A 12,616-nucleotide genomic window follows, 5' to 3' on the forward strand; every position below is an offset into this window, starting at 1 on the left:
AACCCCAGAACCCCATAACCCCATAACCCCATAACTCCAGAACCCCAGAACCCCATAACCCCATAACTCCATAACCCCATAACCCCATAACCCCATAACTCCATAACCCCATAACTCCAGAACTCCATAACCCCAGAACCCCATAACTCCATAACCCCAGAACCCCATAACCCCAGAACCCCATAACTCCATAACCCCAGAACCCCATAACTCCAGAGCCCCAGAACCCCATAACTCCAGAGCCCCATAACTCCAGAGCCCCATAACTCCAGAGCCCCAGAACTACAGAGCCCCAGAACTCCAGAGCCCCATAACCCCATAAACCCATAACCCCATAGCACTTTATACCCTAGCACTTTATACACTAGAACCTTATACCCTAGCACCTTATACCCTAGCACCTTAAACCCTAGCACCTTATACCCTAGCACTTTATACCTTAGCACCTTATACCCTAGCACCTTATACCCTAGCACCTTATACCCTAGAATCTTATACCCTAGAACCTTATACCTGAGCTCCTTATACCCTAGCACCTTATACCCTAGCACCTTATACCCTAGCACCTTATACCCTAGCACTTTATACCCTAGCACCTTATACCCTAGCACCTTATACCATAGAATGTTATACCCTAGAACCTTATACCCTAGCACTTTATACCCTAGCACCTTATACCCTAGCACCTTATACCCTAGCACCTTATACTCTAGAATCTTATACCCTAGCACCTTATACCCTAGCACTTTATACCCTAGCACCTTATACCCTAGCACCTTATACCCTAGCACTTTATACCTTAGCACCTTATACCCTAGCACCTTATACCCTAGAATCTTATACCCTAGAACCTTATACCTGAGCTCCTTATACCCTAGCACCTTATACCCTAGCACCTTATACCCTAGCACCTTATACCCTAGCACTTTATACCCTAGCACATTATACCCTAGCACCTTATACCCTAGCACCTTATACCCTAGCACCTTATACTCTAGCACCTTATACCCTAGCACCTTATACCCTAGCACCTTATACCCTAGCACCTTATACCCTAGCACCTTATACTCTAGCACTTTATACCCTAGCACCTTATACACTAGAACCTTATACCCTAGAACCTTATACCCTAGCACCTTATACCCTAGCACCTTATACCCTAGCCCTTTATACCCTAGCACCTTATACCCTAGCACCTTATACCCTAGCACCTTATACTCTAGCACTTTATACCCTAGCACCTTATACACTAGAACCTTATACCCTAGCACCTTATACCCTAGCACCTTATACCCTAGCCCTTTATACCCTAGCACCTTATACCCTAGCACGTTATACCCTAGAACAGTGGTTCCCAAACTTTTTATAGTCCCGTACCCCTTCAAACATTAGACCTCCAGCTGTACCCCCTCTAGCACCAGGGTCAGTGTACCCTCAAATGTTGTTTTTTGTAAGCCTGCCACACACACACACACTATACGATACATTTATTAAACATAAGAATGAGTGTGAGTTTTTGTCACAATCCGCCTCGTGGGAAGTGACAAAGAGCTCTTATAGGACCAGGGCACAAATAATAATATAATAATAATCAATGATTTTGCTCTTTATTTAGCCATCTTACATATAAAACCTTACTTGTTCATCGAAAATAACTCACCACAGGTTAATGAGAAGGGTGTGCTTGAAAGGATGCACATAACTCTGCAATGTTGGGTTGTATTGGAGAGAATCTCAGTCATAAATCATTTTCCACATACAGTCTGTGCCTGTATTTAGTTTTCATGCTAGTGAGGGCCGAGAATCCACTCTCACATAGGTACGTGGTTGCAAAGGGCATCAGTGTCTTATAAGCACAATTTGCCAAGGCAGGATACTCTGAGCGCAGCCCTATCCAGAAATCTGGCAGTGGCTTCTGGTTAAATTCTATTTTCACAGAACCGCTTGTTGCAATTTCGATGAGGATCTCTTGTTCAGATATTGGTAAGTGGACTGGAGGCAGGGCATGAAAGGGATAATGAATCCAGTTGTTTGTGTTGTCCGTTTTGGGAAAGTACCTGCGTATTTGTGCACCCAACTCACTCAGGTGCTTCGCTATATCACATTTGACATTGTCCGTAAGCTTGTGTTCATTTGCACACAAAAAATCACACAATGATGGAAAGACCTGTGTGTTGTCCTTGTTAATGCAGACAGAGAAGAGCTCCAACTTCTTAATCATAGCCTCAATTTTGTCCCGCACATTGAATATAGTTGCGGAGAGTCCCTGTAATCCTAGATTCAGATCATTCAGGCGAGAAAAAACATCACCCAGATTGGCCAGTCGTGTGAGAAACTCGTCATCATGCAAGCGGTCAAACAAGTGAATATTATGGTCAGTAAAGAAAACTTTAAGCTCGTCTCTCAATTCAAAAAAGCACGTCAATACTTTGCCCCTTGATAACCAGTGCACTTCTGTATGTTGTAAAAGTGTTACATGGTCGCTGCCCATATCATTGCATAGTGCAGAAAATACACGAGAGTTCCGGGGCATTGCATTAACAAAGTGAACCATTTTCACTGTAGTGTCCAAAACGTCTTTCAAGCTGTCAGGCATTCCCTTGGCAGCAAGAGCCTCTCGGTGGATGCAGCAGTGACCCAAGTGGCGTCGGGAGCAACTGCTTGCATGCGCGTTACCACTCCACTTTGTCTCCCTGTCGTGGCTTTTTGCTCCATCAGTACAGATACCAACACGAGCAGCAGCTACGTTTGGCTACAAACGGACCATTAGTGGAATTCCCGCGAGAGAGTAACGGTTAATGTGATTGGACGTTATTATTTGACTAGGCTTCCTGTATTTGACATTGTGTTGTTATTTCGCTGAACACTAGAAGGTTTAATAACATTTTGGGCAGTAATACGAGGTGACTCAGGCGAGATAAAAACCTCACCCAAATGTATAGTCCGGTTGGAACATATAAATGGACTGTTTGAAAATGTGAAAAAAAAAAAAGTTTAAATAAATATTATGGATAAAACAACAACATTATGAATCATATTCAGGGCCACAACAACAACATTATGAATCATATTCAGGGCCACAACAACATTATGAATCATATTCAGGGCCACAACAACAACATTATGAATCATATTCAGGCCCACAACAACATTATGAATCATATTCAGGGCCACAACAACATTATGAATCATATTCAGGGCCACAACAACAACATTATGAATCATATTCAGGCCCACAACAACATTATGAATCATATTCAGGGCCACAACAACATTATGAATCATATTCAGGGCTACAACAACATTATGAATCATATTCAGGCCCACAACAACATTATGGATCATATTCAGGGCCACAACAACAACATTATGAATCATATTCAGGGCCACAACAACAACATTATGAATCATATTCAGGCCCACAACAACATTATGAATCATATTCAGGGCCACAACAACATTATGAATCATATTCAGGGCCACAACAACAACATTATGAATCATATTCAGGCCCACAACAACATTATGAATCATTTTCAGGGCCACAACAGCATTATGAATCATATTCAGGCCCACAACAACATTATGAATCATATTCAGGGCTACAACAGCATTATGAATAATATTCAGGGCAACAACAACATTATGAATCATATTCAGGGCCACAACAACATTATGAATCATATTCAGGGCCAAAACAACATTATGAATCATATTCCTTGCCCTAGGCCCTCCTGCAGAGCTGGTGACTGACTGAATTGTCATCTGATGTATTCCTCCTCTCCTCAGATCCTGTCATTTGTCCTCCACACTGTTGTGAGAGGGTTCATCCACTCTGCAACCGGAGGTCTCTACGCTGCTGTGTGAGTACTGGCATCACCCTGGGAGGGTGTGTGTGAGACAGAGTGTGTGAGTGTGTGAGTGTGTGAGTGAGTGAGTGAGTGAGTGAGTGAGTGAGTGAGAGAGAGAGAGAGAGAGACAGACACCTACTAGGTAACAATAATTAGAGAGAGACAAAGAGTACCTGGTATTACATGAAAGCTGTAAATGGATTGTAATTCTCTCTCTAGGTACCCGTCGTCTCAGTTTGGCAGTCTGACAGGGATGCAGTCTCTGGTGTCTGCTCTGTTTGCTCTGTTCCAGCAGCCGCTCTTCATGGCCATGATGGGCCCTCTGAAGGGAGACCCACTCTGGGTAAGGATGCGCACACACAGCGCACACACAGCGCACACACACATGCAGAACACAATCAATCAAATGTCTTTATGAAGACATTTTTACATCAGCAGATGTCACAAAGTGCTGTACAGAAACCCAACCAGTGTAGGGAGACTAGCACTGGAGTAATATGATCACATTTTTGGGTTCTAGTCAAGATTCTATCAGCAGTATTTAGCACTAACTGAAGTTTATTTAGTGCCTCATCCGGATATCTGGAGAGTATAGCATTTTTTGTAGTCTAATCTTCAAGTGACCAAAGCATGAGTTAGCTTATCTGCAAGAATTCTTTTAACGAAAAATTTTAGATTTTTGAATGTTACAAAGATGGAAAAAAGGTTGCTTTTTAAAAATATTTTTCATACAGTATATTCGTCAAAAGAGAGATCAGGGTCCATAGTAAAGCCAAGGTCCTTCACAGTTTTATTTGAGACGACTGTACAACACCTCAAGAGTGGGAGAGAGAGAGGGAGGGAGAGAGAGAGGGAGAGAGAGAGAGAGAGAGGGAGGTACTGTACAACCATCAAGACTCATTGCCAGATCCGACAACATATCTCTTTGTTTCTTGGGACCTAGAACTAGCATCTCAGTTTTGTCCGAGTTTAAACATAAAACATTTGCCGCCATCCACTTCCTTATGTCTGAAACACAGACTTCCAGGGAAGGCAATTTTGGGGCTTCACTATGTTTCATCTAAATTTACAGCTGTGTGTCGTCTGCATAGCAGTGAAAGTTGACATGTTTCCAAATGACATCACCAAGAGGTAGCATATATATTGAAAACAATAGCCTTCCCTGTAGCTCAGTTGGTAGAGCATGGTGTTTGCAACGCCAGGGTTGTGGGTTCGATTCCCAAGGGGGGGCAACAAAGGAAGAAAAAAAAAATGTATGAAAATGTATGAAATGTATGCATTCACTACTGTAAGTCGCTCTGGATAAGAGCGTCTGCTAAATGACTAAAATGTAAAATATAAATGTAATAGTGGTCCTAGAATGGAACCTTGAGGAACGCCAAAACGTAGAATTGATTTGTAAGGAGACAAACCATCCATAGAGACGAACTGATATCTTTCCGACAGATAAGATCTAAACCAGGCAAGAACTTGTCCGCATAGACCAATTAGGGTTTCCAATCTCTCCAAAAGAATGTGGTGATCGATGGTGTCAAAAGCAGCACTAAGGTCTAGGAGCACGAGGACAGATGCAGAGCCGTGTTAAAAGGTCATTTACCACCTTCACGAGTGCAGACTCAGTGTTATGATGGTGTCTAAAACCAATCTTCAGGAAGGCAGAGAGATGCTGAGCAACAGCTTTTTCCCAAAAAATGTTGAAGAACGGGAGATTTGATATAGGCCAATATTTTTTTTATTTACCGGATCAAGAGGCTTTTTCAGGAGAGGCTTTATTACTGTCACACCCTCTGGTTGTGAGTTTGGTACACATCCAGAGGATATGTTCAACATAGCAGGACCAAGCACAGGAAGTAGCTCTTTCAGTAGTTTAGTTGGAATAAGGTCCAGTAGACAGCTGGAAGGTTTAGAGTTCATGACTATTTTTGTGAATGTGTCAAGAGATACAGGATTGAAAAACTTGAGTCTCTCAATTGATCCGAGGTCCTGTGCAGACTCAGGACAACTGAGTTTGGAGAAATATGCATATTCAAAGAGGAGTCTGCATATTTAAAGAGAAGAATTTGTTTTCTATTTTTGGTATTGCATGGTACTCTCTTTCTAAGCTAGTCGGAAGACTTCCAATTTGGTGGAGCGCCATTTCCGTAAAATAATTCTGCAAGCTTGCTTCAGGGCTCGGGTATTTTCTGTATACTAGGGAGCAAGTTTCTTGCGACAGTTTTTAGAGGTGCGACTGCATCTAGGTATTATGCAAGTTTAAGTTTAGATCTTCGGTTAGGTGGTTAACTGATTTTCGTACTCCGACGTCCTTGGGTAGGTGGAGGGAGTCAGGAAGGGCATCTAGTAATCTTTGGGTTGTCCAAGAATTTATAGCAAGGCTTTTGTTAATCTTTGGTTGGGATGTAAGCAAATGATTTGTTGCTCTGGGCAAATGTAATAAGATTGTGGTTCGAAAGTCTTATTGTAACTAAAGTTAACTCTATTTCCCATGGTGCTCTAGGTGAATGTAGGCCTGTTAGGGGTCAGTATGCTGGGCTTCCTGCTGCCTCTGTACCTGGTGTGTTTCAGACGCACACTGCACCGCCGGATACAGGACAGAGACCAGGACTCCAAGATATACCTCAAGATCAACGGGTCCAGCAAACCTGAAGCTTTCGTCTAGAGAGGGAGGAGATGGGAGGAGATGGGAGGAGATGGGAGGAGATGGGAATCTGCAGAGGACACACACACAGATATCTACACACGCCCACACACACACATACGTACACACACACACACACACTTTTGAAGAGACCCATGTAAGAACTTCTCATCTTGTCATGAAAACATACTACCTTGGACAGACACTACGGACTAAATAAGAGCAAGAACAAGAGAGAGAGGGAGAGAGGAATAGGCTGTGAAAGGAAAGGGTCATCAGCCCCCCCCCCACTTCTTCTTCTCCTCTCCTCTCATGTTCTCCTCTCATGTTCACCTCTCAAGTTCTCTCATGTTCACCTCTCAAGTTCTCTCATGTTCTCCTCTCATGTTCTCTCATGTTCACCTCTCATGTTCTCTCATGTTCTCCTCTCATGTTCTCTTCTCTTCTCTTCTCTTCTCTTTTCTTCTCTTCTCTTCTCTTCTCTTCTCTTCACATACGGTGCTCACTAACCCCCCCTTTCTAGCTCTGAAATTCCTTCCTATGCCTGGTTGTCCCACCTAGCTATCTGCTCTGGGAGGAGTTCAGGGTTGTTAACCATGGTGACAGACAGGGTGGGAGGTGTTCTACAGTTGGTAACCATGGTGACAGACAGTGGGAAGTGTTTTAGGGTTGGGGACCATGGTGACAGACAGGGTGGGAGGTGTTCTACAGTTGGTAACCATGGTAACAGACAGGGTGGGAGGTGTTCTAGAGTTGAAGACCATGGTGACAGACAGGGTGGGAGGTGTTCTACAGTTGGTAACCATGGTGACAGACAGGGTGGGAGGTGTTCTACAGTTGGTAACCATGGTGACAGACAGGGTGGGAGGTGTTCTACAGTTGGTAACCATGGTGACAGACAGGGTGAGAGGTGTTCTAGGGTTGAGGACCATGGTGACAGACAGGGTGAGAGGTGTTCTACAATTGGTAACCATGGTGACAGAAAGGGTGGGAGGTGTTCTAGGGTTGAGGACCATGGTGACAGACAGGGTGAGAGGTGTTCTACAGTTGGTAACCATGGTGACAGACAGGGTGAGAGGTGTTCTAGGGTTCAGGACCATGGTGTCAGACAGGGTGAGAGGTGTTCTACAGTTGGTAACCATGGTGACAGACAATGGGGGTGTCACACCTGAACCAGGCTCTGGCGCTCGAGGGCGCTAGGCGGCCCACTATTATGCATACCTGTCACCATCATTATGTTCATCTGCGCAATATTGGACTCACCTGGACTCCATTACTTTGTTGATTGCCCCTCTATATCTGTCTGCTCCTCAGTTTGCTCCCCGTGTCAGCATTATTGTTGCTATGTTTTCCCCTGTCCAGACGCTTTCCTTGTTTGTTTCCTGTCTGTTATCCATTAAATGTTCACTCCCTGTACTTGCCTCTCGTCTCCCAGCGTCTGTCCTTACTGGGGAGGTATTCTAGGTTTGTTAACCATGGTGACAGACAAGGTGGGCGGTGTTCTAGGTCTGGTAACAATGGTGACAGACATGGTGGGAGGTGTTCTAGGTTTGTTAACCATGGTGACAGACATGGTGGGCGGTGTTCTAGGTCTGGTACCCATGAAGACATACATGTTCGTAGGTGAACTACCTGACACAAACACACCTCATCCACCACCAGCCACCATGGAGACCATCTACCACCAGACACCTATTCATCTACCACCAGACACCATGGAGACCAACTACCACCATACATCTATTCATCCACCACCATACATCTATTCATCTACCACCAGCCACCATGGAGACCATCTACCACCAGACATCTATTCATCCACAACCAAACACCATGGAGACCATCTACCACCAGACATCTACCACCAGACACCATGGAGACCAACTACCACCAGACACCTATTCATCTACCACCAGACATCTATTCAACCACCACCAGACACCATGGAGACCATCTACCACCAGACACCTATTCATCTACCACCAGACATCTATTCATCCACCACCAGACACCATGGAGACCATCTACCACCAGGCATCTATTCATCCACCACCAGACACCATGGAAACCAACTACCACCAGACACCTATTCATCTACCACCAGACATCTATTCATCCACCACCAGACACCATGGAGACCATCTACCACCAGGCATCTATTCACCCACCACCAGACACCATGGAAACCAACTACCACCAGACACCATGGAGACCATCTACCACCAGACATCTATTCATCCACCACCAGACACCATGGAGACCATCCACCACCAGACACCTATTCATCTACCACCAGACATCTATTCATCCACCACCAGACACCATGGAGACCATCTACCACCAGGCATCTATTCATCCACCACCAGACACCATGGAAACCAACTACCACCAGATATCTATTCATCCACCACCAGACACCATGGAAACCAACTACCACCAGACACCATGGAGACCATCTACCACCAGACATCTATTCATCCACCACCAGACACCATGGAGACCATCCACCACCAGATATCTATTCATCCACCACCAGACACCATGGAGACCATCTACCACCAGGCATCTATGCATCTACCACCAGACACCATGGAGACCAACTACCACCAGACATCTATTCATCCACCACCAGACACCATGGAGACCATCTACCACCAGATATCTATTCATCCACCACCAGACACCATGGAGACATCTACCACCAGGCATCTATTCATCTACCACCAGACACCATGGAGACCATCTACCACCAGGCATCTATTCATCTACCACCAGAAACCATGGAGACCATCTACCACCAGGCATCTACCACCAGACACCATGGAGACCATCCACCACCAGACATCTATTCATCCACCACTGCTATTTATTCTCTGGTTCTTTAGTTTTTTTTTATTTTCACCTGATCAACCAGCTGAGCTTCATAAAGATATGGTTTAGTATGTGAGAGCTATGATTAGGTTTTATAAAGATATGGTTTAGTATGTGAGAGCTATGATTAGGTTTTATAAAGATATGGTTTAGTATGTGAGAACTATGATTAAGTTTTATAAAGATATGGTTAAATATGTGAGAACTATGATTAGGTTTTATAAAGATATGGTTTAGTATGTGAGAACTATGATTAGGTTTTATAAAGATATGGTTAAATATGTGAGAACTATGATTAGGTTTTATAAAGATATGGTTAAATATGTGAGAACTATGATTAGGTTTTATAAAGATATGGTTAAATATGTGAGAGCTATGATTAGGTTTTATAAAGATATGGTTAAATATGTGAGAACTATGATTAGGTTTTATAAATATATGGTTAAATATGTGAGAACTATGATCATGTTTGATATTATGTATTCAGTTCTGTTCCTAAAATAATGGTACTACATTTTCCTCAAGGTTAATATTGTGTCACAAATGGCACCCGTTTCCCTCTATAACCACTTAAAGCAGTTTCCCTCTATAACCACTTAAAGCAGTGCACTATGTAGAGAATAGGGTGCCAAATGGGACGTAACACCAATGGAGTTGAGGGTTTGAGTGTGGAATGGCCACAGATCTCTTCTATGCTGCTGTCTGCTGTTTTACATGGAGATAGATATTTATATTTATGTGTTGTTGTAAATGATAGTATACCATTATTGACAGACATAGAGGTAGCAGTACTGATACTTGTATTGATTTATGGGAAATCATTGATGATTATGGATTTATAATTACAATGTTGGGATCAGTCTGGAGCGCACAGGGAAATGCAATAATTTAACCTCTGACCTCTGTAAGGCATTATCCTGACAATCTCATCAGGTCTTCTGCTTCAGGTTTCTCTATGTTTTCATGGCGATCAATCCTCTTCAGTCTGATCTGATCATGGACTTCAAGAAATTAAGGAAATATCTTATATGTTCTCCTTGTCTAGTTTTTTTTTATTAAACACGGCATGTCACATCATAGGCTTGATATGTAATGATGATGATGATGATTATTAACCCTTATTAACTACTAAATACCTTTTTTATGTTTCACAATTTGTTTTAGGATTCCAATGATCTTTCTTGGTTTATTTATTTTGTTTAAATTCTTCTGTATTAAATCAGTTTTAAACCTGACTTTTCCATCTGGATGAATATGATATGGTATAAGATCTATACACCGTGGGCAGTTTATTAGGTACACCCATCTAGTACCGGGTCGGACTCCCCTTAGCCACCAGAACAGCCTGAATTCTTCGGGGAATGGATTCTACAAGGTGTGGCTTTCAAATGTTGCTCAATCGGTATCAAGGGACATAACGTGTGCCAGGGAAACATTCCTCACACCAATACACCACCAGCCTTGACACCAGGTAGGATGGGTCCATGGACTAATGCTGCTTTCGCCAAATCCTGACTCTGCAATCAGCATGACACAAAAGGAACAGGGATTCGGAGGACCTGCCAATGTTTTTTCCACTTCTCAATTGTCCAGTGTTGGCGATGGCCACTGCCCAGTGTGGTGGTCTGCTGTAACAGCCCAGTGTGGTGGTCTGCTGTAACAGCCCAGTGTGGTGGTCTGCTGTAACAGCCCAGTGTGGTGGTCTGTTGTAACAGCCCAGTGTGGTGGTCTGCTGTAACAGCCCAGTGTGGTGGTCTGCTGTAACAGCCCAGTGTGGTGGTCTGCTGTAACAGCCCAGTGTGGTGGTCTGCTGTAACAGCCCAGTGTGGTGGTCTGCTGTAACAGCCCAGTGTGGTGGTCTGCTGTAACAGCCCAGTGTGGTGGTCTGCTGTAACAGCCCAGTGTGGTGGTCTGTTGTAACAGCCCAGTGTGGTGGTCTGCTGTAACAGCCCAGTGTGGTGGTCTGCTGTAACAGCCCAGTGTGGTCGTCTGCTGTAACAGCCCAGTGTGGTGGTCTGCTGTAACAGCCCAGTGTGGTGGTCTGCTGTAACAGCCCAGTGTGGTGGTCTGCTGTAACAGCCCAGTGTGGTGGTCTGCTGTAACAGCCCAGTGTGGTGGTCTGCTGTAACAGCCCAGTGTGGTGGTCTGCTGTAACAGCCCAGTGTGATCGTTTGCTGTAACAGCCCAGTGTTGTCGTCTGCTGTAACAGCCCAGTGTGGTGGTCTGCTGTAACAGCCCAGTGTGGTGGTCTGTTGTAACAGCCCAGTGTGGTGGTCTGCTGTAACAGCCCAGTGTGGTGGTCTGCTGTAACAGCCCAGAGTGGTCGTCTGCTGTAACAGCCCAGTGTGGTGGTCTGCTGTAACAGCCCAGTGTGGTGGTCTGCTGTAACAGCCCAGTGTGGTGGTCTGCTGTAACAGCCCAGTGTGGTGGTCTGCTGTAACAGCCCAGTGTGGTGGTCTGCTGTAACAGCCCAGTGTGGTGGTCTGCTGTAACAGCCCAGTGTGGTGGTCTGCTGTAACAGCCCAGTGTGGTGGTCTGTTGTAACAGCCCAGTGTGGTGGTCTGCTGTAACAGCCCAGTGTGGTGGTCTGCTGTAACAGCCCAGTGTGGTGGTCTGCTGTAACAGCCCAGTGTGGTGGTCTGCTGTAACAGCCCAGAGTGGTCGTCTGCTGTAACAGCCCAGTGTGGTGGTCTGCTGTAACAGCCCAGTGTGATCGTTTGCTGTAACAGCCCAGTGTTGTCGTCTGCTGTAACAGCCCAGTGTGGTGGTCTGCTGTAACAGCCCAGTGTGGTGGTCTGCTGTAACAGCCCAGTGTGGTGGTCTGCTGTAACAGCCCAGTGTGGTGGTCTGTTGTAACAGCCCAGTGTGGTGGTCTGCTGTAACAGCCCAGTGTGGTGGTCTGCTGTAACAGCCCAGTGTGGTTGTCTGCTGTAACAGCCCAGTGTGGTGGTCTGCTGTAACAGCCCAGTGTGGTGGTCTGCTGTAACAGCCCAGTGTGGTGGTCTGCTGTAACAGCCCAGTGTGATCGTTTGCTGTAACAGCCCAGTGTGGTGGTCTGCTGTAACAGCCCAGTGTGGTGGTCTGCTGTAATAGCCCAGAGTGGTCGTCTGCTGTAACAGCCCAGTGAGGTGGTCTGTTGTAACAGCCCAGTGTGGTGGTCTGCTGTAACAGCCCAGTGTGGTGGTCTGCTGTAACAGCCCATCCGTGACAAGGACCAACGAGATTTGTGTTCTGAGTTGCCATTTTGCACACCACT

The 12,616-nt window shown here is 45.0% G+C and overlaps 2 protein-coding genes across 3 annotated transcripts in view; both read left to right on the forward strand.

The window, feature by feature from the left end:
- LOC115155043 (large neutral amino acids transporter small subunit 4) overlaps nt 1-7,911 on the forward strand; it is a 29,073-nt gene extending 21,162 nt beyond the window's left edge. Inside the window, exons 9-11 of the mRNA XM_029701839.1 lie at nt 3,790-3,863; nt 4,071-4,194; nt 6,349-7,911. Of these exons, the coding sequence (XP_029557699.1) occupies nt 3,790-3,863; nt 4,071-4,194; nt 6,349-6,510 (360 nt within the window). The 3' untranslated portion in view covers nt 6,511-7,911. The remainder of the gene's footprint in view (nt 1-3,789; nt 3,864-4,070; nt 4,195-6,348) is intronic.
- Nucleotides 7,912-8,167: 256 nt separating this feature from the next.
- Nucleotides 8,168-10,595, forward strand: LOC115153800 (early nodulin-75). Of its 2 annotated transcripts, none has more exons than XM_029699386.1 (2): nt 8,168-9,423; nt 9,466-10,595. In XM_029699386.1, the coding sequence occupies exons 1-2, from the start codon at nt 8,275-8,277 to the stop codon at nt 9,469-9,471; spliced, it is 1,155 nt and encodes a 384-aa protein (XP_029555246.1). In that variant the 5' UTR covers nt 8,168-8,274; the 3' UTR covers nt 9,472-10,595. The 2 variants fall into 2 exon arrangements, with proteins under 2 accessions (XP_029555246.1, XP_029555247.1); XM_029699387.1 differs by having other exon boundaries at nt 8,168-8,638; nt 8,831-10,595.
- The last annotated feature ends 2,021 nt before the right edge of the window (nt 10,596-12,616 follow it).

Source organism: Salmo trutta, chromosome 19, assembly GCF_901001165.1.
Source record: "Salmo trutta chromosome 19, fSalTru1.1, whole genome shotgun sequence".
Classification (NCBI taxonomy): domain Eukaryota; kingdom Metazoa; phylum Chordata; class Actinopteri; order Salmoniformes; family Salmonidae; genus Salmo; species Salmo trutta.